General features: G+C 37.2%; 1 protein-coding gene across 3 annotated transcripts in view; it reads right to left on the reverse strand.

The window, feature by feature from the left end:
• Positions 1–25,599, reverse strand: part of ZFAND3 (zinc finger AN1-type containing 3) — a 287,184-nt gene extending 261,585 nt beyond the window's left edge. Inside the window, exons 1-2 of one of the 3 annotated variants that reach the window (XM_074311034.1) lie at positions 25,477–25,599; positions 24,555–24,851 (exon numbers count right to left, since the gene is read on the reverse strand). In XM_074311034.1, coding sequence (XP_074167135.1) covers positions 24,555–24,851; positions 25,477–25,580 — 401 coding nt within the window. In that variant the 5' untranslated portion in view covers positions 25,581–25,599. Of the gene's footprint in view, positions 1–24,554; positions 25,090–25,476 lie in introns of those variants that run through there. The other 2 variants (XM_074311033.1, XM_074311035.1) reach the window with 2 other exon arrangements.
• Between the last annotated feature and the right edge of the window lie 404 nt (positions 25,600–26,003).

Below are 26,003 nucleotides of genomic sequence, written 5' to 3' on the forward strand. Positions count from 1 at the left end.
TATTTAACTCAGCCTCAAAAATAACACTGGACTGGTAAAAACCACAAAGATTAGAAGCACAACTTACCAGCGGATGAGAATCTGGAATTTCGTCAGAAAAGATTGGTCCAGAGAGGAGCAGCAAACAGGATTAGTCTAATGGCTACCTTATTGTGCCAAACGGGCTGGGAAGGCCTCTGGGGTTAGAAAAAAGCTACTGAGACAGAGAAATCTGGCATAGGCTGATAGCTCTAACTCTGCTTGTAAAACAGCAGACTAGCAGAGAAATCAAAGCCACTTTAAAAAACAAAAACAACAACAAAAAAGGCCAGAACCTATAACTACCCCAAACCGGAAGTGACCTAACACCAATCTCGGCAGGCTGTGCCTTCTGCTGTCCAGGCTTTTCCTTGGGGCAGTTAAGAACATGCATAGCAGGGGACACAGCCCAGGGCAGCCTCTAATTGACACAGTGGGAGGCTCAGCCTGAGGCAGTGGAACTTCCACAGCAGTGACTATGCTTCCCAGCAGAGACACTTCTGGTTTGAGCACAAGGGCTTTTTTCAGATCAGCTGCCAATATCCACAGCCCCTGGGGGGGGGGGGGGGCGGCGCCTGGGTTGTGACGCTTTCACTGTTCAATCTCTAGCCTCAGGGCAGTCGATAGACCACACAGCTGGGAGTTCTTCACTAGGTACTCCCCCCCTCCCTCCGCTGCACTAACCACCTCTGAGTCATTTGGGGGGTGGGGGGAACTCTCTCCCAGAGCTCACTCTTAGCCTGTTCACAAGACTGCTGCAATCCATCCTATCCCTGTTCTTCTAGGAAGCTGGTAAATTTCCTACCCTAAGGGCAGACCCCATAGCTTTTTAAAAATGAGTAAAAAATTAAAAAGAATGATTGACATCTTCTATACAGAGAAAGAGAGGGTATTCAACCCCAAGGAGGCTAACAGCAGACAGTCTCCAGATAATACCCTAAGGGGAATGATACCTGGCCCCCATCACATAACTCTCTCCTAGAAGACACTATTAAAAAGTTAAGAGAAGGGGGCAGCTAGGTGGAGCACCAGCCTTGAATTCAGGAGGAGTTCAAATCTGTTCTCAGATACTTAACACTTCCTAGCTGTGTGACCCTGGGCAAGTCACTTAACCACAGCCTCAGGGGAAAAAAAAAAAAAAGAAAGTTAAGAGAGAAGAAAAATGGGGAAAAGAAAGAGAAGCTATGCTAGAGATAATGTCCTGAAATTTGAATTGGAAAAGATAAAGAATTCACAGGAAATGCAGGGAAACAAAATTTGTGAATTGGAAAAGGTTAAAAAAAAAAAAAATCACAGGGAAGTAGGATTGTGAATTGGAAAAGATAAAGAATTCCCAAGAAAATAGGATTTATGAATTAGAAAAAGAAAATAACTCACTAAAAAAAAAAAAAAATTAGTGAAATGGAAAAAAAAATTCCACAGAGCAAAATAATTCATTTAAAAGCTCAATTGGACATATACAAAAAGAACTAAAAAAATGTGAAGAAAATAACTCATTAAAAATCAGGACTGAACAAATAGAAATGAATGATTCATTGAGACACCAAGAATCAAACAAAATCAAAAAAAATGAAAAGCTAGAGAATAATGTGAAATATTTACTGGGAAAATCTATAGACCTGGACAATAGATCTAGGAGAGATAATTTGAGGATCATTGGACTTTCCGAAAATTATGATGAAAAAAAGAGCTTAGATTCTATTTTACAGGAAATCATCAAAGAGAACTGTCCAGAGATAATAGAAACACAAGGGAAAATAGTCATTGAAATAATTCATCGAACACTTTCTGAAAAAGACCCTAAAAAAAAAAAAAAAAAAAAAAAACCTCATAGAAACACAAGGGAAAATAGTCATTGAAAGAATTCATCGAACACTTTCTGAAAAAGACCCTAAAAAAAAAAAAAAAAAAAAAAACTCCATGGAATATTGTGGCTAAGCTGCAGAACTATCAGACTAAGGAAAAAATATTGCAAGCAGCCAGGAAAAAACAATTCAAATATCAAGGTGCCACAATAAGGGTCACTCAAGATCTGGCTGCATCCACGTTAAAGGATCAAAGGGCCTGGAATCTGCTATTCCGAAAGGCAAAAGAACTTGGAATGTAGCCAAGAATAAACTACCCAGCTAAGTTTAGCATTTTCTTCCATGGAAGAAGATGGACATTTAATGAAACAGAGGAATTCCATTTGTTTCTAAGAAAAAAACCAGCTCTAAACAAAAAATTTGATCTCCAACCACAAGACTCAAGAAAAGGAGAAAAAGGTAAAAGGAACTCTTGAGAACTATATTTTTCTGTTGTGGATATACAGAAAGTCCACATGTGTAATTTGATTTTACTGATATAACATTTAAAAAAAAAGGGGAAGTAGAAATGGAAAGGGAAAACTGTCAGAAAATGGGAAAAGGAGAGATAAAAAGGGGGAAACTACATCCCAGGAAGATGCAAAGAAAATTTACCATACCTGAGGGAATTTAGAGAGGGAGAGGAATATTGTGTGAATCTTACTCTCATTAGAGTAGGCTCAAAGAGTTAATAATTGACAAATTTGTTTTTCAAAAAATTCTCTCTCACCTCATTAAAAGAGGGGAGAGGAAAAGGAAAAAGGGAATAAGGGAAGGGTACAAGAAAGGGAAAGGGAATTAAAAGGGGGGGTACTAAAAAGGGAGGGCTGCATGACACAAGTGGGGCCCTAAGTTTAAAACTGGGGAATGGGTTTTCAGGGGGGATGAGTAGGGGAAAAAAAACATAATCTGGGGATAATATGATGGCAAGAAATACAGAATTAGTCATTTTAACTGTAAATGTGAATGGGATGAACTCCCCCATTAAGTGGACGCAGATAGCAGACTGGATCAAAAGTCAGAACCCTACAATATGTTGCTTACAGGAAACACATTTAAAGCAGGGAGATACTTACAGAGTAAAGGTAAAAGGCTGGAGCAAAATCTATTATGCTTCAAGTGAAGTCAAAAAAGCAGGGGTAGCCATTCTGATCTCAGATCAAGCAAAAGAGGAAATTGATCTAATTAAAAGAGATAAGGAAGGAAACTATATCCTGCTAATAAAGGGTAGCACAGACAATGAAGCCATATCAATACTAAACATATATGCACCAAGTGGTATAGCATCTAACTTCCTAAAGGAGAAGTTAAAAGAGTTGCAAGAAGAAATAGACAGTAAAACTATAATAGTGAGAGATCTCAACCTTGTACTCTTCAGAACTAGATAAATCAAACCACAAAATAAATAAGAAAGAAATTAAGGAGATAAATAGAACATTAGAAAAATTAGGTATGATAGATCTTTGGAGAAAACTGAATGGTGATAGAAAGGAGTATTCTTTCTTCTCAGCAGTTCATGGAACCTATACAAAAACTGACCATCTATTAGGACATAAAGATCTCAAAATTAAATGCAGGAAGGCAGAAATAGTAAATGCTTTCTTCTCAGATCACAATGCAATAAAAACTACAAAAAGTTAGGGGTAAATAGACCAAAAAGTAATTGGAAACTAAATAATCTCATCTTAAAGAATGATTGGGTGAAACAGTAAATTATAGAAACAATAATTTCACCCAAGATGATGACAACGATGAGATATCATACCAAAATTTGTGGGATGCAGCTAAAGCAGTAATAAGGGGAAATTTTATATCTTTAGAGGCTTACTTGAATAAAACAGAGAAAGAGAACATCAAAGAATTGGACCTGCAACTTAAAAAAGCTAGAAAAAGACCAATTTAAAACCCCCAACCAAATACTAAACTTGAAATTCTAAAATTAAAAGGAAAAATCAACAATATTGAAAAAAAAAAAAAACTATTGAATTAGTAAATAAAACTAAGAGTTGGTTTTATGAAAAAGCCAATAAAATAGATAAACCTTTGATAAATCTGATCAGAAAAAGGAAAGAGGAAAATCAAATTGTTAGTCTTAAAATGAAAAGGGGGATCTTTCCACCAATGAAGAGGAAATTAGAGCAATAATGACTTACTTTGCCCAACTTTATGCCAATAAATTTGATAACTTAATTGAAATGAATGATTATCTCCAAAAATATAGGCTTCCTAAATTAACAGAGGAGTAAGTAAATTGCTTAAATAGTCCCATTTCAGAAAAAGAAATAGAACAAGCTATTAATCAACACCCCAAGAAAAAATCCCCAGGACCAGATGGATTTACATGTGAATTCTACCAAACATTTAGCCCCAATGGTATATAAACTATTTGAAAAAATAGGGGATGAAGGAATCCTACCCAAACTCCTTTTATGACACAGACATGGTACTGATACCCAAACCAGATGAGTTGAAAACTGACAAAGAAATCTATAGACCAATCTCCTTAATGAATATTGATGCTAAAATCTTATATTAGAAAAAAGACTTCAGAAAATCATCCCCAGGATAATACACTATAATCAAGTAGGATTTATACCACCAATGCAGGGCCAGTTTAATATTAGGAAAACTATTAGTATAATTGACCATATTGATCAAATTAACAAAAACCATATGATCATCTCAATAGATGCAGAAAAAGCATTTGATAAAAAACAACATCCATTCCTACTAAAAACACTTTTGAGAGTATAGGAATAAATGGACTATTCCTTAAAATAGTCAAGAGCATATATTTAAAACCATCAAATAAGCATCATATGTAATGGGGATAAACTGGAACCTTTCCCAGTAAGATCAGGAGTGAAACAAGGTTGCCCACTATCACCATTACTATTCAATATTGTATTAGAAATGCTAGCCTCGGCAATAAGAATCGAGAAAGAGATTAAAGGAATAAGAGTAGGTAATGAGGAAATCAAACTGTCACTCTTTGCAGATGATATGATGGTATACTTAGAGAACCCCAGGGATTCTAATAAGTTATTAGACAACTTTAGCAAAGTTGCTGGATACAAAATAAATCCACATAAATCCTCAACATTTTTATACATCAACAAAACGCAACAGCAAGATATACAAAGAGAAATTCGATTCAAAACAACTGTCGAGAGTTCAAAATATTTGGGAATCCATCTAACAAAGAAAAGTCAGGAATTATATGAGCAAAATTACAAAACACTTGCCACAAAAATAAAGTCAGATTTAAATAACTGGAAAGAAGTGCTCTCAGATAGGCTAAACGAATATAATAAAGATGATAATACTCCCTAAACTAATCTATTTATTTAGTGCTATACCAATCAGACTCCCAAGAAACTATTTTAATGACTTAGAAAAAATAAAAATTCATATGGAAGAACAAAAGTTTGAGAATTTCAAGGGAATTAATGAAAAAAAAAAAAAATCAGATGAAGGTGGCCTAGCTGTACCTGATCTGAAGCTATATTATAAGCAGCAATCACCAAAACCATTTGGTATTGGCTAAGGAATAGACTAGTTGATCAGTGGAACAGGTTAGGTTCACAGGACAAAATAGTGTACACTATAGTAATCTAGTGTTTGACAAACCCAAAGATACCAACTTTTGGGATAAGAATTCATTATTTGAAAAAACCTGTTGGGTAAACTGGAAATTAGTATGGCAGAAATTAGTATGGCAGAAATTAGATATGGACTCACACTTAACACCATATACAAGATAAGATCAAGATGGGTCCATGATTTAGACATAAAGAATGAGATCATAAATAGAATAGAGGAACATAGGATAGTTTACCTCTCATTTAACATGTATGGGATTGCCTATCATCTAGGGAAGGGAGTAGAGGGAGGGAAGGGAAAATTTGGAAAAGTGAATACAAGGGATAATGTTTTAAAAAAAAAATTACCCATGCATATATACTGTCAAAAACAAATTATAATTATAAAATTAATTTTAAAAAAAGAACTTTCTCCTTCCTGTGTAATAATCTAGTTCATCTTAACAATAATGGTTTTGGCATGACAAAAACACAGTCAAATGAGGTTTCTTTTTTTAATGTATACTATACTATAAGAAAAAAAAAAAAAAAGAACTAAGGCAAAACAATTAGAAAATCATTGCTCTGGCAAGAGTCTCCACTAAGCTAATATGTTCTGACCATCTGCTGAGATTCAGGACTCCTCATAACTGATTCAAATTTACAGGGAAATTTACTATTAATTTTATGGTATATATCTGTATAGAATAACAGTTATTTTATGTGTCTTAGAATTATTCCACAGTCAAAAAAAAGTAGATCTGATTTTTTGTTGTTGTTGTTTTTTAATGAAGGCATAAGCCACTTCTACAGGAAAGCATGATAAATTTAGGACCTTACTTAAGCAAAAGTGGATCAAAGAAATTATACACAAAATGTTAACTTAAAGGAAGAAGTTGAAGGCTTTCTTCAAGAACTCTTTCAATCATCTCTATAACTATTCTTGCTATATGTGATCCAAAAACTTGCCAGTAATAAAATCCTTTTTTAAAATAAAATTTCATTCTAAAGACAAATATCTCACTAATCTATAGATACTCTAACTTGTTTTCAGCCATTACAACTCAAGTATTTCCATTTTTTGGATTTCCTAACTTAAAACTCAAAAGAAACAAAACTTAACCAAAGCTAGAAAGAGGTTAGATTATAAAGTAGTTTGGAGATAGGACAAAAAATACTTGACAGAAAGAAAGCAAGCAGACAGCCTCCCAATTTCAGTAATGTAGTGCCAAGATCTAATAATGATGCTTTTTCACTTATTTCAGATAAAAATGATAATAAAACTCCCTAGTTTCTGCAAAAGGCGATTTTAACTCTATTGATATATGACAGACATGTACAGACTTTACCTGGCCTAAATCTGTCCAGTTTTTTGGCTGTCAATTAGTACAACTTCTCAAAAGCAAATCTCAACATAAGCTATTATAGTGCTTTTCAAAGTGCCAGATAAAATGGATTTAGTCAAGTTCAGCATGTTAGACTAAAACAAAAAATTGAGTTCCCAATTGGGGCCATTAGACTGCAAAAGCAAATGATAAGGAACATAAATTCATAAATAAGAAGGAATCCTAAGCTAAAAACGTATTTTCAAATTTTATTGATGCAACATGGCACAAAGACCAAGTTTCAAATACTGCCATCATCAGATACTTGCTGAATGACTATCCCTAGGATAACAACATTTCTGTGACTTAAGTGTCCTAATCTGTAAAATGACAGGTTAGAGCGAATGTCCTCTCAGATCCCTTTTCCAGCTCAAAATCTGATTCTATAACAGTTTCGTTTTTTATTAATAATCAGTCATTTCCCAATATAATCCCATCCCCAAAGCACCCTTCTTCACCTGCAACAAAGAAAAATAGGCCCCACTTTCAGTAAATCAAAAGTGGACTATTAAACTTCTATGCCTTGGTCTCTAAGAACCCAAATTAAAATAATGAAATCTAGAAGCATGTAGAGTAATTGAAATAGAGAAAAACACGGTGAAGGACCAAAATATTTTTCCATAAATTTTTGAATATCCTAACTTTACTAATTCTCTATTTCATAGGATCACATATTTATAACTGGAAGGAGCTTCAAAAATCATAAAATTCAGCAGAGCCAAACTTAAACAGAAGATGATTCCTGGAGGTCATCTGGAAAATCATAAATTTATTTTGCCTATTGCATTCTTTTGTTATTTTTTATTAATTTTGTTAAACATTACATTTTAATCTGTGTTCAGGCTGCTCTTAGCAAAATGTCAAGTTGTCCAAAAATGATCTAAATTTCACTTAATTAAAAAATAAAACTAAAATTTCATTTAATTAAAAATTAGTCAAAGAGACTTCCACCAGAAGAGGGGGAAAAAAAGTGAAGTTATCGTCTAATTGGCATATAAGAATTTAGATCATTATATGGGGCGATTACTACCTAAACTCAGTCAATTAACAAGCATTTATCAAGTTTACTTTGTTGCTTCACTTGCCAATCTGAGAATACAACCTATAGCAACTATCTTGAGCCAGCACTTTGCTAGACTGTGGGGATATAAACACAATGAAAACAGGCTTTACTGCTGAGGACTTTACATTTTAACTGGGGGACATATTAAACCCAAATAAAAATATGTGCAGCATAAACAAAGTAAAGGTGTATTATACAAATATGTATAAGATAGGAAAAAAGAGGAAGAACTCTGAGCAATTGCATGGGTACTATTTCATCATGAGTCTCCTGGTATCTTAGGGGAGAGGAAGGGAGGGAAGAAGTAAGGGGAGAAATAAGGTGGGAGAGAGAGAGGGTGGAAGGAAGGGAGAGAGGGAGGAAGGGAAAGAGAGGGGGGGAGGGAAGGTGAGGAGGAAAGAAGGCAAGAAGAGAGGGAAGGAGGGAGAAAGGAAGAGAGAAAAGGAGGAAGAAAGGAAGGCTGGGAGGGAAAGAGGAACCATGGCCAATTCAGTAATTTATTTGCTTGACTGAGTATTTGTTCCTAAGGCTTTGTTCTGTTTTTGTTTTTTTCCAATGGGATATAGGTAGAAAGGAGGAAAATATAAAAATTAGGACAGATAAACGGATAAACACACCTAAGAGATACATCTTTGAAAATATAATAGTCAGGCCACAAGCATTTACAATATGTAAGGCACCATGCTAAGTGCTGAGGATTCCAAGAAAGTAAAAAAACAGTTCTAATGGGGGAGATGACATGCAAATAATTATATACAAACAAGGCATATATATATATGATAAGTTAGAGGTAATTTCATAGGGAAGATAGAAGCCCTTCAGAGAAACATGGAAAGGCTTTTCTTAGGGAAATTTTATCAGATGTTTGAAAGAAATCAAGGAAGCCAAGAAGCAGAGATGAAGAGGGAAAATATTCCAGGCAAAAACTGTTTTTAAAAATGTTTGTTTTGCAAAACTTCACATGTATAATTAATATCACCTTTGGGTAGGGGAGGGACTGAAGGAGAATTCAGAACTTTTAAAAATTTTTAAATGAATGTTAAAAACAAGTCATGATTGTTTTAAATATATATTAATTTTTTTAAAAGAATCTTACCTGTAAAAACTAGAGGTTATCCAAGAGATATATTTCCCCTAATACCTTAACAGACTTACTGAAACCTGATAACATTTAAACTTTTTTCACAGAAATATCAACAATACCCCATTAACTAATTTCCTCTCTTCATATGACATACTCAGATTAAGAAAGGCAGTCAGTCACCAGCCCAAAGTAAATAGCTATTTTTAATAAGTGAGAAACATACTGCATTATTTCTCCCCTCTGACTCCTACTATTCTGTTATTCTTCTTCTATATCCCTCCAACCACTTCATTTGCCATTTTATATCTATCCTGGTAACCAATGAACTTCAGTAAAGAACTTCCAGGAATAGAAGAATCTTAAATTTAAATTATACTTTAGAGAGCTCTGGAAAACTAAGCATGGTATATAATAAGAGTACTGATCTGGAATCAAAAGACTTAAATTCAAATCCAGAATTTCATACCTATTAGCTATGACTTCCAGTAAATCATTTAATTTTTGGAAACGTTTTCTCATTTGTAAACTGAAGATAATAATGGCTTACACCACACCTGACATGGCACCAGAATTTTGAGCAAAATATTTTGTAACCTTCAAAGTATTATATAATTCTGAGTTCTTATCTCACTGCCACTGTCTACTCAATCTAATTTCTTGTTTCTTTTAAAAAAAAAAAAAAAAAATTGCACTTCACCATCTCTTGCCATCTACTAAATATGGTAATACATCCTACCCCATTATCCCCAAACAAAGTTCTGCACTCCATCCTGGGCCTTCTCTCTCTCTACACACTCTGCTCCACTTGTTAATACTTTGGTTGCCTGTTAAAGTTACTCAAAAACCACCATCTGCATCTAGAATAAGAACTATGGAGTTTGAATGCAAATCATCATGTGCTATGTTCACTTCTTTTTTGTTTTTTTCCACTCTCCCCTGGTTTTTCCCTTTTGTTCTTATTGTTCTCTTCCAACATGATTCAAAAACTAATGTATATTCTTTTAAAAAAAGAATAAAAAACCAAAAACAAACAAACAAATTATTCAAGATGGAAAGAAGCCATCCACATCCAGAGAGAAAACTATGGAGATTAAATGGGGATCAAAGCATAGCATTTTCACCTTATTTTGGTTGGTTGGGTTTTTTTTTCCTTTCTCATGTTTTTCCCCCCTTTTGATCTGTTTTTTCTTGCACAGTATGACAAATATGGAAATATGTTTAAAAGAACTACACATGTTTAATCAACATTAGATTGCTGGCTGTTAGGGAAGGGAGTAAGGGAAGGAGAGGAAGAAAAATCTGGAACACAAGGTTTTGCAAAGGTGAATGTTGAAAACAATCTTTGCATGTATTTTGAAAAATAATTTTCTTTAAATGAATACACATGTATAACCTAAAAAATTAATCTTTAAATCTTTAAAAAAAAAAAAAAAAAAAGTTATTTAGAACACAGTCCCTTCCTCCATTTCCAGGTTTCTTATACTCTACTCTTCTAGAGACTGCACAATCCAATCATACAAGGCTACCTACTGATCATCACACATGATACTTCATCTCTCATCTCCTTACCTTTATACTGGTTCTCCTCCATGACTAGATGGAAGAAAATTCCATTCTCTAAAGGGAAGAATTCTCTCTCCCTTCAACTCTTAGAATGTCTGGCCTCCTATGAGATTCATACCCCAAATCCCACCATTTTCCCTTTCCCCAGTTGCTATAAAGTCTTCTCCTCCAAGGTTATCATCTGTTTAATCTGTATGCATCACAAAGACAGAAAAATAGTCCCTGCTCTCAAAGGATTACTGCAATGTAAAAATAGGATAACCTTCCTGATGTCATAGCTCTTTTCGAGAAAGACAAACAAAAGACAAATAACAATCTTTGTGAGTAGGAATTGTCCCATTGAGGATCCAACTGGATGGATATTGATTAGTCTTTGTTCTGCAAGAGGACCAAAATGACATCATTATCTTAAGAGTTGAGTTACAGCCTGTCCAACTGTGGCAAACCAATATAACCTCCAAATGCTGTTACAGATTAAACACTTTAAACATTTGGGGTGACTTTCTAACTTTGCACATTTCATGTTTCTTTTGAGCTACTTGAATTCTGCTTTGCTAACAGGACACAAGACAACACCTTCTCTCATGAGGACATGCCACACTGGGGGGGGGGGGGGTCCTGTGCCAGTGTTTCTCATGTCATACAATCAATTCTAAAGTTGAGAGACCTTGAGAGGTCCTTATATTACTTTTACTGACCATCTTGTGAATATTTGTCCTCTGTGAGTCCTTCATACAAGCTTTTCTGGGGGGCAAGCATACATCTGGCATTCCAACAATTTGGTCTAACACGTACCCAACTGGAATTGGCCAGTTGGGCAACAGTTCTCTCCTCTCCTCTCTTTTTCCCTTTCCAATCCTAACTCTAACTCTAACCAAAATCGCCCTGGTTCTCATTAACTGGCCACCAATAAGTTCACTGGTTTATTGTTTGGGCCCTGACTGGGGGAGTGTAAATGTAAATAACAATTATTTCTATTTTAGCCAGAAACCCAGAAAGTCTTCCCTTCTCCGAAATATTTATCTATTTGGGTTAAGTAAAAGAGGCCATTCAGTAACCTCAAGAAGGAAGAGATTCTTTGCCTCAATTGCTACCTAGCCTTAATCTATGAGTTCAGCCTCCCTCAAACAGACTTGTTGAAGAACTTAGTTTAAAAAGGCCAAAGTCTCCCCTTGAAGCCAGCATCATCTCCAGTCATCTTGATCTTTATCTGGCCACAATGGTTAAGTCAAAACTTCACTTGGACTGATTTCCTAATCTATAAGATGAGGAAGTTGGACTAAAAGGACCCTACCTACAGCAACACTAAAAGGATTCTTAAGACATCTTCAAAATCTAAATATATGATCCTATGATCTACTTCAGTTCCTCATCACCTTTGATGTAAACTATTGCAGTAATTTCCTAATGGTCTACCTCCTCCCAATTCAGCTTCCACAAAGATGCCAATTCAACATTCTTAAAGACATCACTCCCCTCCCCCAATTCAAAAATTTTTATTCCCTCCTGTTCTTAAGATAAAATACAAAAGTAGCAAAGGAATAAGAGCTCATCCTAGCATTTTAAAAGTCTTTTATAATCTTGTTCTCATTTATCTTTCCTATCTCATTTTATACAGTTTCCCTTCCCATCCTTTTTTCTATGCCAGTCAAAATGACATACCAGCTGTTCTCTAACTCCCACTCTGTATTTGCAAAAATGATCTAGTATGGAAATGCAGTGTCTCATCTCTTCCTTCATAAGAATCCCTAGTTTCTAGTGTTTGACAAACCTAAAGATCCCAAATTTTGGGATAAGAATTCATTATTTGACAAAAACTGCTGGGAAAATTGGAAATTAGTATGGCAGAAACTAGGCATGGACCCACATTTAACACCACATACTAAGATTAGATCAAAATGGGTCCAAGATTTAGGCATAAAGAACGAAATCATAAATAAATTGGAGGAACATGGGATGGTTTATCTCTCAAGACTTGTGGAGGAGGAAGGAGTTTGTGTCCAAGGGAGAACTAGAGACCATTATTGATCACAAAATAGAACATTTTGATTACACCAAATTAAAAAATTAAAAAAGATTTCAAAAAAAAAAAAAAGAAAAAAAGAAACTTTTGGGATTTCTTGATTCCTGAAAATATATGATTTGAAACCAAAGACCTAGCTAAATACGTCCTCAGCAGCTAGGTAGGTGCCTGAGTGGTTAGAGCTGCAGGCCCTATATAGACAGACTCATCTTTGTAAGTTCAAATCTGACCTCTTAATAGCTGTGTTACCTTGGGAAAGACACTACATAGGTGTGTTATCCTGGGGAAAGTCCTGTAACCCTATTTGTCTCAATTTTCTCATCTATAAAATGGGCTGGGAAAGGAAATGGCACAACACAGTTTATCTGACAAGAAAACCACAAATGGACACACAAAGTCAGATATGTCTGAAAACAACTAAACAACAATGATACCTGGGTCTTCTGCAATCTGACCACGAACAAAGTCTTTTACTAATTGAGTCTTTTTTAAAAATTTATAATACTTGCATTACTTCACATGATTATTATGAGGAAAACTTTGTAATGAGAGCAGTTCATTTATAGATCATCTTAAAGTTTGTATAAAGCTTCATTTCATCGGATCAGCCTGTAAGGCAGATGTTAAACTGCCAGAGAGGTTGTGACTTATCTAGATTTGCCTAGCAAGTAAATATCAGGTGGAATTTGAAGCAAGGTCTTAGTGTCTTCAAGCCCAGGTCTGTATTATGTTTTACTGCCTATGTAATTATGAGCTCTTGCTATTGTAGCTTACATAAAATTGTTTTGGATGTAGGTGGTTGATATATGCTTGTTTTTACTAATCTAAAAGATAGGGAAAGGATTTTTTTTTTTTAAATAAAAAAGCTTTTATTAAGTATTTACTACAGGGCCTAATCTTGTGTTTCCTGCTGGGGATACAAATCAAAAATAAGATGGGTCTCACACACAAGAAGCTTATTTTCTGATAGGGATAATAAGCAGCTAAAGGAAATGATGGCTAAAGAGGGTCATTTTGGTGTTTGTGGCAGCTTTTTTTTTTTTTTTTTCCTTTTTCTGAGGCTGGGGTTAAGTGTTCTGAGACCACATTTGAACTCAGGTCCTCCTGAATTCAAGACTGGTGCTCTATCCACTGCACCACCTAGCTGGCCCTGTGGCAGCTCTTTTTGTAGTGGCTAGAAACTGGAAAATGAACAGATGTCCATCAATTGGAGAATAGTTGGGTAAATTATGGTATATGAATGTTATGGAATATTATTGTTCTGTAAGAAATGACCAACAAGGAGGGGATGTGGGGAAATTGGGACACTAATACATTGCTTGTGGAGTTGTGAAAGAATCCAGCCATTCTGGAGAGCAATCTGGAATTATGCCCAAAAAGTTATCAAACTGTGCATACCCTTTGACCCAGCAGCGCTACTACTGGGATTATATCCCAAAGAAATACTAAAGAGCGGAAAGAGACATATATGTGCCAAAATGTTTGTGGCAGCTCTTTTTGTTGTAGCTAGAAACTGGAAGATGAATGGATGTCCATCAGTTGGAGAATGGTTGGGTAAATTGTGGTATATGAAAGTTATGGAATATTATTGCTCAGTAAGAAATGACCAGCAGGAGGAATACAGAGAGGGTTGGAGAGACTTAAATCAACTGATGCTGAGTGAAATGAGCAGAACCAGAAGATCACTGTATACTTCAACAACGATACTGTATGAGGATGTATTCTGATGGAAGTGGAAATCTTCAACATAAAGAAGATCCAACTCACTTCCAGTTGATCAATGATGGACAGAGGTAGATACACCCAGAGAAGAAACACTGGGAGGGGAATGTAAATTGTTAGCACTAATATCTGTCTGCCCAGGTTGCATGTACCTTCGGATTCTAATGTTTATTGTGCAACAAGAAAATGATATTCACACACATATATTGTACTTAGACTATATTGTAACACATGTAAAATGTATGGTATTGCCTGTCGTCGGGGGGAGGGAATAAGGGAGGGGGGGTAATTTGGAAAAATGAATACAAGGGATAATATTATAAAATATATATATATATATATATATATATATATATATATATATAATAAAAAAAAATTTAAAAAAAAAAAAAAAAAAAAAAAAAAAGAAATGACCAACAAGAGGAATACAAAGAGGCTTGGAGAGACTTACATCAACTGATGCTGAGTGAAACGAGCAGAACTAGGAGATCATTATATACTTCAATGATACTGTATGAGGATGTATTCTGATGGAAGTGGATATCTTCAACATAGAGAAGAGCTAATCCAATTCCAATTGATCAATGATGGACAGAACCAGCTACATCCAGAAAAGGGACACTGGGAAATGAGTGTAAACTGAGAGCATTGGTTTTTTTTTGTTTTTTTTTTGTTTTTCTTCGCAGATTATTTTTACCTTCCGAATACAATTCTTCCTTTGCAACAACAACAACAAAATTCAGTTGTGCACATATATATTGTACCAAGCATATACTATAAGATATTTAATATGTATGGGAATGCCTGCCATCTAGGGGAGGGGGTGGAGGGAAGGAGGGGAAAAATTCGGAACTGAAGGGAGTACAAGGGATAATGTTTAAAAAAAAAAAAAATACCTATGTATATGTACTGTCAAAAAAAAATGTTATAATTATAAAATTTAAAAAAAAAAAAAAAAGAGGGACATTTTGGTTTGGAAATTGCTGCCAGGAATTATGGCAGAGTTGATTTGACAATGGTTTAGAGTACCAGATGGCCAGCAAGATGGTGTAGTGGATAAGAGTTCTGGACCTGAAGTCAGGAGGGCTCATCTAGAGTTCAAATTTGGCATCAGATACTTGCTCGCTATGTGACCCAGGGCAAGTCACTTAATCCTTTTGGTTTTAGTTCCTTATCTATAAATTAGGTTGGAGACAGAAATGGCAGGATCCCTTCAATATCTTTGCTAAGAAAATCTCAAATAGGATCATGAAGAATTGGACGTGACTAAACCAACCAAACAACATAATTCTAGAACTGAAGAATGAGTGTGAGGGATGAAAAGGTACCCAAGAGGGGACCAGAATTCTTCCCCCTAGGTGGAAATTTAACCAGGGAAAAACATGTGTGTGTGTGTGTGTTTGAAACTATGCTCAAAAAGTTATCAAACTGTGCATATCCTTTGGCCCAGCAGTATTATTACTGGGCTTATATCCCAAAGAGATTTTAAAGAAGAGAAAGGGACCTGTATGTGTAAGAATATTTATGGCAGCCCTCTTTGTAGTGGCCAGAAACTGGAAACTGAGTGGATGCCCATCAATTGAAGAATGGCTGAATTAATTGTGGTATATGAATATTATGGAATATTATTGTTCTGTAAGAAATGACCAACAGGATGATTTCAGAGAGGCCTGGAGAGACTTACATGAACTGATGCTGAGTCAAATGAGCAGGACCAGGAGATCATCATATACTTCAACAACAATACTATATGATGATCAATTCTGATGGACATGGCCCTCTTCAACAATGAGATGAACCAAATCAGTTCCAATAGAGTAGTAATGAACTGAACCAGCTACACTCAGCAAAAGAACTCTGGGAGATGACTATGAACCACTACATAGAATTCCCAATCTCTCTACTTTTGTCCGCCTGCATTTTTGATTTCCTTCACAGGTAATTGTACACTATTTCAAAGTCTGATTCTTTTTGTAAAGCAAAATAACTGTATGGACATGTATACATATATTGTATTTAACTTATACTTTAATATATTTAACATGTATTGGTCCACCTGCCATCTGGGGGAAGGGATGGGGGGGAAGGAGGGGAAAAATTGGAACAAAAGGTTTTGCAATTGTCAATTCTGAAAAATTACCCATCCATGTATCTTGTAAATAAAAAGCTATAATAATTTTTAAAAAAATTCTGAAAAAAAAAAAAATAATGTTTTTAAGAGGCAGCTAGGTGGCACAGTGGATAGAGCACTAGGCCTGAAGTCAGGAGGACCTGAGTTCAAATCCAGCCTCAGACACTTAACATGTCTTAGCTGTGTGACCCTGGGCAAGTTACTTAACCCCAATTGCCTCAGCCAAAAAAAGTTTTCAAATATATGAAACACATAGGATTACAAAGGAAACCAATGATATTAAAATAAAGATATAATTTTTTTCTTCATCTAAGTTCACTAATCCCCTGAAACATAGTATAGAATCTCTGACCTAATCATTAAAACAGTAACTTCACTTGGATCTGATATGGAACCCCTCTTCACCAAATGGAGAGGGATAGGCTAGAAGTCACTAGGATTGGGAATAAGTGCAATAGTCTTTGACTCAGAAGGAATCCTTCCAATCTTTGTTTTTAGCCTCATATGCCTACCTTGGATTTGTTATCCAAAAGTTCCATTTGTCTACTTATTACAAAACTACAGAACACCTAAATCTCTAGGCCACCCAAAACTGAAATGCTATCTAAACAAATCAAAAACTATGGCTATGGTTTCAATCATCCTTCTAAACAGGATGAAGCAGAAAAGGGTAGCAATGAGGTGTATGTAATATACCCATCTTAAACCTTTTTCATAAGTATTTCTACTAAACATCAGTTTGTATAGTATTCAAAAATAACATAATCAAAACCTCACAACAAATTCATCTGTAGAAATATCAAGCCTAATGCATATGTTTAATGCTAAACTAATAAAAACATGAATAAATCATAAGCCAACATAAGAAATCCCAAATTAAACACTAAATTCTAATAATTGCATGAAAGATAAAGGGGATGATAACTAGTTTAACAATTACATTCTTCCTCTAAATACTTAGACTAGAACACAGTTTCTTAAACTGTGGGGTCTTATAACTGAATATAGGGGTTGTGAAAATATGACTTATCAGTAAATGTTTAATTTGTATATCTATTTTAAATTGCCATATGTATAAAGGGTCAGATAAAAATTTCTCAGGAATAATAAGAATGAACTTTGAGCATGTTACATAACTTACAGCAATAATTATTATTTCTTATAATCTAGAATTCCATAGAGCTAAACAAGACAGAAATCTGAACATTTAAGTCAATATGAATTATAACTGGATATAGTTGATACAGGATTAAAGCATTGTTAAATGTATGGAATTGCCTGTCATCTAGGGGAGGGGGTAGAAGGAAGAAGGGGAAAATTCGGAACAGAAGTGAATACAAGGGATAATGTTGTAAAAAAAAAAAAAAAAAAAAAAATTACCCATGCATATGTACTGTCAAAAAAATTATAATTAATTTTAAAAATTAAGAAAAAAAAAAGTATTGTTAAGTTAGATCAGCACTAGTGCAGAGAACAGCCACATTGGTGAAATAACCAATCTGAAAGACTATAAGAGAAAACTTTGCTTCCTAGTTTGTAAAGACATCTTGGACCTTTCTGGGAAAGTAAAAGTTTTCTCTATACAGGCAGACAAAGGATGAACAATCCTAACTCACAATGTTTACAATTCCAGACAGAGTATGTGTTACAGGTCAACTCTATATAATGGAATGAACAATAGGATCTATACTATAATTAGTGTGTTCAGATTCCAATCCCAGTTCTTCCACTTACTATTTATGGCCTCCTCTCTAGGCCTCAGTTCCCTCCTCTATAAAATGAGAAGAATTGGCCTCTATAATCTCTAATATCCTTTTCTGTTCTAGATCTATGATCCTGATGTCAACAAAAAATTTATTCTTAGTAGGGGTAAATGGAACCTACTGATCAAAATATTTCTAGCTTATTTTGGAATCTGAACCTGAATCTCAAAGAAAATACCACATTTATTAGCCTATACTAGGAATCTCTAGGTTTGTTTGCTTTTTTAAAAAATTGTTCAACGGTTTCTCCTCTCTCAGATTTTTCCAGCCATGATTGTTTAGGAAGACAAATGTTAAACTGATACCAATAAAGGTTTATGAGGAAATTTGTAGTCAAAAGTTTATTCTAAGACTCTTAGTCAAAACAAAGAAAGTTAGGGAACAAGGAAAGTAGGAACTTCTTAGGATAATGCTGAATAAGGTCTTTAAAACATAAAGGAAGCTTCAATTGATAAGTGGTCAAAGGATATGAACAGACAATTTGCAGATGATGAAATTAAAACTATTTCCACTCATATGAAAGTGTGTTCCAAATCACTATTGATCAGAGAAATGCAAATTAAGACAACTCTGAGATATCATTATACACCTGTCAGATTGGCTAAGATGACAGGAACAAATAACAATGAATGTTGGAGGGGCTGTGGGAAAACTGGGACACTGATGCATTTTTGGTGGAGTTGTGAAAGAATCCAACCATTCTGGAGAGCAATCTGGAATTATGCCCAAAATGTTATCAAACTATGCATACCCTTTGATCCAGCAGTGCTATTACTAACTGGGCTTACATCCCAAGGGAATACTAAAGAAGGGACAGGGACCTGTATGTGCCAAAATGTTTGTGGCAGCCCTTTTTGTAGTGGCTAGAACTGGAAAATAAATGGATGCCCATCAATTGGAGAATGGTTGGGTAAATTGTGGTATATGAATGTTATGGAATATTATTGTTCTGTAAGAAATGACCAGCAGGAGGGGCTTGGAGAGACGTACATGAACTGATGCTGAGTGAAATGAGCAGAACTAGGAAATCATTATACACTTCAACAATACAATACTGTATGAGGATGTATTCTGATGGAAGTGGATAGCTTCAACATAGAGAAGAGCTAATTCAGTTCCAATTGATCAATGATGGACAGAATCAGCCACACCCAGAAAAGGAACACTGGAAAATGAGTGTAAACTATTTGCACTTTTGCTTTTCTTCCCAGGTTATTTTTAACTTCTAAATCCAATTCTCCCTGTGCAACAAGAAAACTGTTCAGTTCTGCACACATATATTGTATCTAAGATATACTATAACATAATTAACATATATAAGACTGCTTGCCATCTAGGGGAGGGGGTGGAGGGAAGGAAGGAAAAAGCCGCAACAGAAATGAGTGCAAGTGATAATGTTGTAAAAAATTACCCAGGCATATGTTCTGTCAATAAAAAGTTATAATTAAAAATAAACAAATAAATTCTATTTCAATCTCAAAAATAAATAAATAAAGGAAGCATCTATTTTATTACTGTTGTATCAAACATATTCTATTATATATCACTATGTATCAAAGGGTATTATTACACGCAAATTGTTCAGTCATTTTGTTTTTTCATTCATGTACAACCCCATTTGGAGTTTTGTTATTGATACTAGACATGTTTGCCACTTCCTTCTCCAGCTTATTTTACAGATAAGGAAAGTGAGGCAAACAGGATTAAATGGCCTACCCAGAGTTACTTAATTATTAAGTGTTTGAGGAAGGATTTGAACTGGGGAAGATGAACCTTTCTGACTCCCGTTTTATCTACAAGCCACCTAGCTTCCCATTATGTGCAAAGTCCTACACAATTTATACATACCTCAAATGAAAAGGAGAAAGAAGACAGTTTTTATGCACAGATACTGAATTTTAGTCTCTGCTCTATTTGCAGGTGCATATATAATAATCAAAGGTATAGATAACTGCATAAACAAGCTATATCTTATTTTTAAAAGAATGTTTCAGTGATTTACATAATCAAGAGCTAATCAGTGATAACAAGAATGAACATTTAACTGATTAGTGACATGTGCTTAAAATGAACTAAAAAGCTGAAGTTAAACTGCCAATGTATAGGAAAATGTTTAAGTTGGGAGACTTAAACAAAACTACATTCATCAATAATCATTTTGGTAGAGGTCTAGCCATGCCAAGCAAATAACATATATGTCAGAGAGAGAGAAGTGACAATATTCTATATAAACTCTAAAGCCTGATCTCAACATAAATGTCCATCAGGTCTGCTACTTAACAAGACTAATCAGTAACCTTTTAATTGCTCGAAATGAAATGGGATGAAACTAATTGTAATATTTGAAATTTCCTTATTTCTATTTTTTTTCCAAGAATGGAATTGATTCTTTATTTCAAAATCAATTCTCCAAGTTTTAAAAATTCTAACTTTACAATTTAAACCTTTTTTTTCCTCTTCACCTTTTAAGATCTCTAGATTCATGAGTAAACTTGTTCTTGTTTATGATTTATGATGATTATCTTTTAAAAGCCTAGGTAAAAGCAAATGCTTCAGCTACAGTAGGACAAAAAGTAAAGCACTTCTTGGAATTGCCTAAAGAAAATTTATCCTACATGTTTTGTGTAAAATCTTCTAAAGATAAAAATTTAACCAGTTTTGAGAAACTAAATATCCAATATTATCATTTAACCTACAGTACACAGGTCTCTACCCATATGTCATTTCTGCCTTTCCTGATTTCCTACTCAATCATCTTCTCCATTGGCCTATAAATACAGCATTTAATTCTTGTCTTGCATTTATAATCTTTACTTTACCCATTTTTTCCCTAGCAAAAGTCTATGTGAAGTTTATTTCATTAGTATATCTAATGTCCAAACTATTTAAGATGGTATTATGATGGTTTTATGACTTCATACCATACCCGCCACAAAAACCTCAACATAAATCACTTATAACATTTCAGATTTGATAAATATCAACCAATCTATTTTGGGCACATTTATTTAAGCACAAGATAATTATCAAATGATTCAGTGAGATATAACATTCAAATTGTACTTCACTACAAATCTGATTATGAAACAGAAATGGTGTGGATTTATTTCATCCTAAAAACACCAACCTTTTTATATGCTTGCTATGTAGGAGGGCAATTTTGGTATAAACTAGGTTGGACTGGTTTACTTGAAGACTGAAAAAGAAATTGGTTATGTATGTGATCTTTTGTTTTATGGACCCTTTCTTTCTTAGAATAATGTTTCTAAATTTTTAAATGCATCTTATTTTAAGAATATTTGCCACTTAGCAATTCCTTTCCTAACATTTAGCTCTAACCAGTTTCCCAAAGAGTGGAACAGTTTAAGGAATGGAAGTCAGATTGTGAATACAACAGAATCATTATTACAATAGTGGTTGCTCTAAAGCAGGAGTGGGGAACTTTTTTTCTGCCAAGGGCTATTTGGATATTTATTACATCATTCTTAGACCATACAAAATTATCAACTTGTAGAACTCAAGCAATGGGAGATTGCTGTACCTAGCTTTCAGCTCATCATTGCCTACAGTTACCTCAGCAAATGATTTCTTAGATCTTGTAACATTCCTCATTACTGCTCAAAAGGAACCAGCTTTTCTGAAGTCCCAACCAAAATCCCCACCTCCTACAAGAAATCCTGATGGCTCTTCCTAAATGCTAGTTAGTGTCTTCCCTCAGTCATTTCCCTTTTTATCTCAGATACAGCTTGTTGGTACATAGTTGTCTATTTCCCACAGTAGACTAAGTCCCCTGAAAGTAAGGACTGTCTTTTGTCTCTTTTTGGAACCCCAATGCTTAACACAGTGCTTGGTACATAATAGGGGTTTAATATTTACTGACTCCAAAAGCAGAATTTGAAGTTTGGGTCCTTCACTGATTTACTTTTTTAGAAGTACAACTCCCCCAAAGTGCCAAAATATAGAATAGTTTCAAAGAATCTCCCCTTTCCTGAAAGTGGAAAGACAGTTAAAAATAAAACTGCAATTTCACTATATAAAATGCAATCCGTTCACTTACTCTTATCAAACTTTTGTTTGGAGTTGAGCACCTCAAAAAAACAAAGTAAAAGAAATCTGCTGAGTGACTGCCCATGTATATAACCTGTATCAGATTGCTTGCCTTCTTGGGGGGAAGGGAGGTAGAGGAAGGGAAGGAGACAAAGGGAGAAAAAATTAGAACTCAAAAATCTTTTAAAAATGAATGCTGAAAACTACCTTTACATGTAATTGGGGAAAAAATACTGTTTGCAAAGAAAAGAAAGGAAGGAAGGAAAAAAGGAAAAGAAAAAATAAGATGTTGGGGCAGTTAGGTAGCAAAGTGAAAAGCACGCTAACCCTGGAGTCAGGAGAACCAAAATTTAAATTCAGCATCAGATACTAGCTGTGTGAGCCTACACAAATCACTTAACTCCAATTGCTTCCCAAAAAAGAAAAAGAAAAGAAAAGGTGTTCATAATTAGGTTCATTATTTCTAATCAAAAGACATTCTTTTGGGCCTATAAAAAACATCTACCTTTTCTTCTGTGAAAATACATTATTCTATGTTTTCATTAATGGAGATCAGGACTATGTGACTTTCAATGATATATGGAAATCCAAAATAAGTTAATTCTATCAAACCAGGTCGGCATGTTCTCTGAAACTTATATTCACAGAAAGTTGTATAGATCACCGGGGTCACAGAGTCAGGAGCAGAACAACTCAGGATTTCTGGGTTTGCAGAAGAGCTCTCTATAACTACCACCACCTTAGGTTATTTCTAATGCTCCATTGAAAAATGCCTCTAACTATATATTAGTGATGGTCAGAGGATAAAAATAAGGTATCATTCATGGTTTTTGTCAGCAGACCCAAATATAACTTATGAAGTTATATTTGTCAGCACTTTTCACTTAGGAAACTGCACAGTTCCTCCTAGACAAATTAACATCACAAAAATTTTCAGACTGAATATCAAAAACATAAGTTCTACTTGGCATTAGGACTAGAATAGAAATAGCAACATTCTCTCTAGGTCTAATTCAGAAGAGTTTTGATAATGATAAAAATAATTTCCTCAACAATTTTAAATGTTTCAACAGTGCTTTGAATAAAGATCCCAAGACGACAAACATGTTGCTGAGAAATTGATTTCCAAAATATTCTGGGTATTAGTTGTCATGAGCAGGAAGCATAAGCTTACACCTTATGACAAACTACTATGGAATAATTCTTGTGACATCAATTTTTTTAAAACATTGAGTCGATGTTGCAAACTTGATACAGAAGTTCTCTATCGGTCTGAAAGACTTCAGCCAAAACCACTGGTTTTAACCATGCTACCTCAGGCCTTACCAGCAGCTCATGGGACTTCCAACTTTAGCCCTGGAAGTGCTGACTGCTGTAATAAAGCAATCATCTATCACCAAGTTTAAAGATTTCCTTTTTTTCCACTTATAATACAGAAAAAGGACAACCACGTAGAGGGCCTGCAGTTCTCACCTCCACTAGACAGACTTATTAGGCAAGGTGTTAGCAGAAAGATTTTTGTTGTACTTTTTCTATTAAAAAAAAAAAAAAAAAAAAAAAAAGACACTACTGAACAACTTTTAAGGAAACACCAAAAAAGGCAGATTATTACTTTGCTAGGATGCCTTCGCACTAGTTCAGGGCTCTGCCCTCAATAAAGAAAAGCAAATGGATGCTGAATGTAATTTAGGAAATGATTATACACGCTTCAGGGGGGCTGGAAGAGGGGGAAGGCAGGGAAGGGAAGAGAAGAAATAGCCTCTTGCAGCCTGCGCACAAATCCGGACCCCAACTGGTAACGCTTGGGGAATGGGAGAAACTCTTTACTGGGGGGTGGGGAGACGATCCCCATCTGAAACAGAGCTGCAACTATGCGCGGCATCCCCCCCTAACAAGGAGGGCACAAAAAGGGGACACAAAGGTGGGAGGGAGGAAGACACAAAGGTTCGGAGGGAGAAGGGACAAAAAGGTGCACGGACACAGGCCAAAAAAGTGAAGGGGAGGGGTAAAAAGGTGAAAGGGGACGGTGTAGGAAGGGGGCAGAAAAGTCGGGAGAGAATAGAAAAGTGGGGGAGGGAAGAGGAAGGAAAGTGAAGGGAGAGGTGGCGGAGGAAGGAGGCGGCCAGGACACACTCCCTTCTCCCCCCCTCCCCGGTCTAGGCCCAGCCCCGGACACTGCCCCAGCTCCCCCCGTAGGCCCGACAGGGGCCTATCACCACCCCCCTCCCAGACGGGCCCGGGCCGCCGCCCGCCTCCCCCGCCCCTCGCCGCCCTCGCCCCTGCCCGCCCCGTGCCTACCCCAGCGTCCCAGCCCCGACCCCAGCACTCACCCCCAGAAGCCGCAGGGGCATCGAGGCGGCAGGCTGGGCGCTTTGCTGCGCTCGCTCCCGGCGTCTCCCATGGTGCTCGGCGGCAGCGGTGCTCGGCGGCGGCAGCGGCGGCGACGGCGGCGGCCTGGGCCCGTGGGGGACGAGGCGGAGGCTGAGGCGGCGACGGCGGCGACAGCGGCGGCGGCGGCGTCGGGGGGCTCGAGGCGGGGGGAGGGGGAGCGCGCGGGCAGGCGCGAGTCCGGGGCTCGGAGCCGGGATTCCAGGCCGGTCAGCTGGAGGCGGGCCGCACCACTCGGCCTGCGGAAACGGGGGTGGGAGAGGCGGTGCGTGGTGAGGGGAGGGGAGCCCGAGAAGAAGGAAAGGAGGTGTGTTGATGGAAGGAGGGACCCACGGGGGAGGAGGGAAGACCCGGCGCCCTCGGCAGGTCCCACCGCCGCTTCCTGGCCCGAGAGATGTCCCCGTGCGGCTGCGCTGGCCCCCCTGGTCCCCCCGCTCTGGGCTAGCGGCAGCCGCGGCGGAGCCCCGGGGTCCAGCTTACTCCGTAATACACACACCCCTCCCCGCCCCTCCCCGGAGGCTGCTCTGACCGGACAATGGCCGCTTCCTCCTTCCCCCTCCTCCTTCCCCCAACTTTACTGCCCCACCCCTCCTCCCGGGTGGAGAATGGTCTCGCCCGGGGGAAGAGCCGACGCCGAGGCCCAGCAGCTGATCAGCTGGGATCCGGGCGTGCCACTCTTCCCTAGCTCGGGGAGGAAGAGCGGGGAGGGAGGGGAGAAGAGAGGAAACCGTGGGGGAAAGCTCAGCTTCTCGTAACTGTCGCTGCGGGACGGGCACGGGAGGCTTCTCCACATTTTTAACATTTTCCACAAAGCGCGCTCACGCTCTCTCCTCTCTAAGAAAAGGGGGCAGGGCTCCTAAATACCTGGAGCAATTACCCTTATCTCCCCGCGTCTCCTCCGAGAGAGTGGCAGATGCAAGGGGGACGGAGGGAGTAGGAGCGGTTGTGTAAGGTGAGAGTAGGACCATTCCCTAGAGCAGAGGTTGGCTGACTGCGCATGCGTCCGGGGAAACTCTTTCCCCGCCTCCAGCGACCGGAGTCGGGAGGAGGAGCCGAAAGTCTCAGCCTGGAAGCGACTGGATGGGATCTGATCCTTTTCCCTTCCTTCCTCCCCAATCCGCGGTCCTCCTCCTCCCTCGAGCTTCTGAGTTGTGGATGGTCCCCTATTTGGAGGCTCCTTCAATTATCCTTTCCCCTGAGCATCCTACCGGAACTTGAGTCGCCCAGAATCAGGAACCCAACCCCACCCCACGCCCTTTCCTACCTTTTTTGCTTTTTTCGTTCCCTTAGCATACAGCGCGTGGCTCTGAGTAGGCACTTTTTGACCTGGGATCCACTGGCTTATTTGTGCCCTAGGAGCATCCTGCCCCCACCTCCTCCTCTGAGATGTT

The sequence above is a fragment of the Sminthopsis crassicaudata genome, chromosome 4 (assembly GCF_048593235.1).
Source record: "Sminthopsis crassicaudata isolate SCR6 chromosome 4, ASM4859323v1, whole genome shotgun sequence".
Taxonomy (NCBI): Eukaryota; Metazoa; Chordata; class Mammalia; order Dasyuromorphia; family Dasyuridae; genus Sminthopsis; species Sminthopsis crassicaudata.